The following is a 5,432-nucleotide window of genomic DNA, read 5'->3' as shown; positions in this document are numbered from 1 at the left end:
TGATCAGAACTGTGTGCAGCAGATGATCTGAGTCCAGAGTTGTCAGTTTGAAATCTTCTGGAGCTCTTCTGTGTGACTCTAGATGTGACACAGTGTGGATGGTTGATTGTCTCTTTTGTGTCCCTCTGGTGAACTGGAGACCTGTCCAGGTGTCCCCTGCCTTCACCCAAAGGCAGCGAGGACAGGTTCCAGCCCCACCCTGACCCTGATTAGGAACAAGGAGGACAGGAGGAGCACTTTTCTTTATCGCAGGAAACACTGAACCCAACCTCACAGAAATAACTTTGTCTGATCTCATTCAGTGAACCGTTCCATTTTTCCGCCATGATTGTTGTCACCGTCAGATTTAAAACATTTTTACTACTTAAAATTTTCAAACACTAGTAGATTAACAGATTGTTATACAATGTATTTATTTAATACAGTATTATCTCTGTTGACAAACTAACTGTTGGGAAGTGTAATGTGAAGCAAAATATTGCAGATAAATTTAAAAAATGTACCCTGGACTAAACAGAAAAAGTTGTATTTGAAAGTTTGCTCAAGTATCATCATGGCTGGTTGCTTTTTGTTAAAAAGTACCAATTAGTAATTGTTTTTTTTATTTAGTCTTTTTGTGTGAGTTGCTCAATTCTCAAAGAAAATATAAAATGGTATCTGTAGATTTTCCATGGTAATGCGGCATCACCTGTCAGCACTGTCCGTTTTGAAGCCATTAAATATATTTAGTTAGGTTTGGAAGCTCAGTGGCCACGTGATCTCCTGTGCTTTGGCTCACGTCATTTCAGAATGCAAATACTTGTTTTGTGCTCGTGCCTGAGCGCCTCGCTGTCACTCAAAGCAGCTCAGAAACTATTAAACAGGTTTCAGCTCAGCATCAGTTTTGAGTGATGGATGCGAACATCAACGTGAGACACATCTGGTCTTTCCAGCCGTTCTGAGCAGCTGCCGGGTGTGTGAGCCAAGTCACTTAGATTTAATGACTTTAATCATCTGTTTAATGATTCCAGTAACAAAAGTCACAGTTCCTATTTAAATGTGGATTTATTAGAACGTGCCTGTTTGTTGATTGGACATACGGTAAATCAATTTAGTGACTAGCTTAGCTGGTTTATTACCAAAGCTTTCCCAGCCTGAGTCTGTTTTCTTTGTCACATTGTTTTTATGTTTACTGTGATGTGATTTTACTTCTGAAAACCATGTTTTTTTTATTGATTTTATGTTACTTTATGAAGAATGTCTATTTATGTTGTCCGTTGGTTTGCATTGTAAAAGTTCCTGACAGAATTAGTCAGAATCAGCCCAGGCTGCAGCAAAAACAAACAAACAAAAAGGCTTTTGGTGCAACTATTTGCATAAACATGAAAGACAGTTTTTATATAAATCTGTTAAGTTTTATCCTCAGAAATAATTCTTTTTTTTTAATAACTCCAATAATTTTCTTTGAAATGCATCTTTTTTTTCCATCTCCTAAAAGCGCCAGGATATCCCTTCGTATAATATTTATCATTGTGAAGCTTAAGTGTTCCTTTTTTAATATAGAGCCAGAACTGATGATATCATTCTAAACTAAACAAATCAAGTTTTCTAAGCGGTACTCTTGTACTGTTGGACCTGTTGATTAATCACTAAATTTTAATAAACTATCATTTTAAAGCTTTTGAGAGAATATGAAAAAAATAATAACTCAATGTTGGAAAAATTCCTCTGTGGCTCATTTTACCAGCTTGGGTCACATTTATTACTGGAATGGACAGAAATTGTCAGACAACCAGCTGACGTATAATGGTGCGAGTGGAGCTTAACAACAGCAATGTTATCACAGAAGCCTGACAAGTCAAAGAAACAAAACTATTTTCTTTTGGTTGTTTTACAACAGCTATGTAAAACAAACCCAACATGACCTCAGAGGAAGTTGTTTTGTTGATGGGTTTAATATGACATTGCACTTTCTGCCTACTGGGTGTGTATTTGTACATGTATGGAAGTAAATATGTGCCATCAGAATTAGAATAAAAAATGCATCTGAATTCAATTTTTAAAAAATTTCAGTGTCATTATTTGTACACATATTTACTTCCATATACATGCATGTTTTTTATACATGCATGTTTTTTTTACATCTCACAACCAACAAGTGATATTAGTTTTTCCTCTATGAACTTCCTCCAAACCACTGAATGTGAAGAAACAAGATGATGACCTGCAGAGGGTTGGATTTCTGCAGAGCGAGAGTCAAACACTTCCTTATGAGGCTAATAAAAATTAGCAATCATTAACTTGATATGAGTTTTGGCTTAAAAGAAAAACAAAAAGATTCCAATCAAGTCTTGTTTTGAAGTTGTTTTGATCTCGTCACGCTACGTCTGTCAATCAAGCTTTGAACCATTTAATCTTAAAGTGTTTACATCACTGACAAACGGAGGTAAAAACAAATCTTAGTCTTATTATATTAAAGTCGTGAGCGCATTAAAAAGAAAAGCCTTTCATTATTTGTGATTGACAGCTGCGCTGTCAGCTGACAGCCACCTCCCTGCTGAAAGGATTTCTCTCAACAATAGTTTGTTTTTCAGCCTGACTCAGGTGCTGACCTCTTTACAGCCTGACAGCTCTGGTTTGTTCGCTCTCTGAGTATTTCCAACGTGCTCTTTAGGTTTGTGAGATGGACGTGTCCAAGCAGCTGCAGGCCTACGAGGTGGAGTACCACGTGCTGCAGGACGAGCTCCTGGACACCCCTCCAACCCTCAACCAGCAGCAGAGAGCCGCGCAGCTGGAGCGGACCAATCAGAGCCTCCGGCAGCAGAACCTGGACCTGCTGGAGGAGCTGCAGGTTCATAAACACACACGTGGAGACGTGGCGTCGACCTGTGCGTCACACTAACGGTTGTTTTCTCTCGTCGTTACCGCTCAGGTGTCCCACGCTCGAGTCTGCAGCCTGGAGAGTCGAGTGGAGGCTTTGAGCCAGTCGGAGGGCCAGCTGAAGGAGCAGGTCTCTGCTCTGGAGGAGGAGAAGCAGCAGCTGGTGAGCACCATCGCACGCCTCCAGAACGTCCTCACCAGCCTGGGAATACAGCTCGATGGGCAAACACTCCCCTGACCCGCTGAAAGTCAGGACAGTCCCCACAGGACAGTAGACTCTGTGCCTCCTTCGCTTTCAAAGCATTCAGAACTACATTGTCTGTCAGGTGGTGGTGACTCCTGGAGGAGCAGCAGTGAAAGGACTGAGAGAAAGATGCTAAAAGGCTCCAAAATGTTGGGTTTTTGTAAGAATAGAGTGGAGGAGTTGTCTGGTCGAAAAGCGTGAAATAAAGCAGCAAGTTGGTTAAAGTAGAAAGAATCTTCTCTCTCCAACATTAAACAAACTGCCCTCAGAGTTAGCACTGCCCCTGGCCTGTAAAAACAGACCTGCACCTGTGTTTTACAGACGCCTTCCTCAGAGTCCAATGCAACAAGTCTAAAACGGCCAAAGAATATTTTTGTATTTAAGCTGGAAGAACAAAGAGTCCAATTCACAGTACTCTGAAACGTGACGAAAGTCATCGTTACAGAAGTCCCAACACACAAAAAAACGAGTCGTTCCCAAAGAAAAACAACAAAAAAGTGTCAAACAATGATGTAATGTTTTTGCGTGAATGTTTTCCAAAGGTAGAATCCGACTTGAGCTAAATGATGCTGGTTCTTGAACTGGTGCTGACATGGAGGAGCCGGGTCAGGAGCAGGAGGGGAGGTGGGGAGGCTTTCTCCTCTATTTTTTGATTCTTCCTCTGCATTTGTAGTTTTACTTCCTGGCCCTGTACATCTGAACTTCATTTAGCTCCAGCAGCTTTACAGGAAGTGCAACACAATATATCCAGTTCATTTCACATCCTGTTTTTCACCTTTCACATACACATCATCGATTCATCTGTGGAGGTGGAACGGCCCCGAAACAATGGCTCTGCCTTTCCCGGCCAGGGGAAGTCCGGATCGGCTCCTCTTCAGTTACTGCAAACGAGACTCAGGTGTGAAACCTGTGCTGTCGAGACAATCTGTAACCTTTAACTCCTTCGCTGTATTCAACACTGAAGTCCTCACGGCTGAGCAGCAGCTCCGTGTGAATGTTACCGTGTGTGCGTGCACCTCACTGATTTCAACACACTGTACGGAAACGTACTTTGCTTTTACTCGTGTTTCCTTTTTTTGCACATCTTTTTTCTGTTTTATTCGTTTGTTTTTCAGTCTGTACCTTCAAATACAGTTCATATACTTTCAGCACATCTGGAGTCGGTGTTTTTAATCTGCTGGCATCAAGAACTGCAGGGCTGACATGAAAACCGTCTTAAGATTGGCGCCTGTCCTAACATGTCAGTCACTCTGAATGTCGTGGGCCTGATGGAGGCTTTTCAACGTATTGAAAACCCACAAACACACACGTTGCTGTTTTCAGGAACTGCTCTTGAGGTTGAAGAGGAGTCATGCTCAGACAAGTTTGGGCTGTTGGTAAGCTTGTTCTCTAGTTGGATTTATACAACAGAACCACAGAGCAGCCTCTGAATTTATTAGTGTTTACTAAAAAAAATGTTGGTTGACAATAATTAGTCCACAGAAGCTTCTTTTTTCTACAAGTGATTGTGGTCTCGATTAGACTGACTCGATATCTAGGTCAAAGAACTGTAAAAGTCTTCAGTCAGCACTTAATTTTTTTGTTTGTTTTTCTTCCAAAGAGTCATAATCGTTTAAATTATTCTTGATCAGAATAATTTTTAGACTTTGGCCTTTTTTTGGTCACCAGTTTGCAGTCCAGTACCTGAGAACTGATTAATAATTGAGAATAATTGCTTAAAATATAAATCAATACACAAAATTGAATTAATTTTATTGTTATTGCATAACAGCAAGTTATGTCTTTCAGAAAAATTCAGTTTGAAACTTGAAAACATTCGGCCATAAAAGGATTTATAATGACATTTGTATTTATTTTGAGCTGTGTACAATAGCAAATACTATTGTACTGTAAGACAACAGTTACAGTTTGATGCAAGGACCAAAATGCTGATGTTGAAAGAAACGTATTTAGTTATAAAATGGCTAAAATTCATTTTGTTGCGAAAAAACTAATTGTAAAATTGATAATTGAATTGGAGCTTGAGTGAATTGTAACATCCCTATTCAGGCATTTAAAAAAAATCTTTTGCAATCAAAGTGTGAAGCTGTTATGTGTCGATGCATAGCAAATAACCTTTTTAAATAAATTATAGTAGTTTAGCTCCAACAAGGTGAACACAAAACAATTTGCTGAAAATCGTCAGCTGGAGGATGATGGAACTCTGGTCCTGTTTCAGTCTTTGTTTGATTTTTTTTTTTCTTAACTCAATAGGACACAACTTACAACCAACTGACCTTAAAAAAACTAAAAGACTAATTCAGTCAATTTTACGGACCTTAAACTAAAT

At 39.6% G+C, this 5,432-nt stretch overlaps 1 protein-coding gene across 4 annotated transcripts in view; it reads left to right on the top strand.

The window, feature by feature from the left end:
* The window catches only part of tbc1d1 (TBC1 (tre-2/USP6, BUB2, cdc16) domain family, member 1), a 50,857-nt gene extending 46,603 nt beyond the window's left edge, over positions 1-4,254 (top strand). For all 4 annotated transcript variants that reach the window (XM_014013257.1, XM_014013258.1, XM_014013259.1 and 1 more), the window contains 2 exons: positions 2,654-2,830; positions 2,912-4,254. In XM_014013257.1, coding sequence (XP_013868711.1) covers positions 2,654-2,830; positions 2,912-3,097 — 363 coding nt within the window. In that variant the 3' untranslated portion in view covers positions 3,098-4,254. The remainder of the gene's footprint in view (positions 1-2,653; positions 2,831-2,911) is intronic.
* The last annotated feature ends 1,178 nt before the right edge of the window (positions 4,255-5,432 follow it).

Source organism: Austrofundulus limnaeus, unplaced genomic scaffold, assembly GCF_001266775.1.
Source record: "Austrofundulus limnaeus strain Quisiro unplaced genomic scaffold, Austrofundulus_limnaeus-1.0 Scaffold99, whole genome shotgun sequence".
NCBI classification, from domain to species: domain Eukaryota; kingdom Metazoa; phylum Chordata; class Actinopteri; order Cyprinodontiformes; family Rivulidae; genus Austrofundulus; species Austrofundulus limnaeus.
The sequence above is the reverse complement of the archived record's forward strand: the minus strand, read 5'-3'. Positions and strand labels throughout refer to the sequence as shown.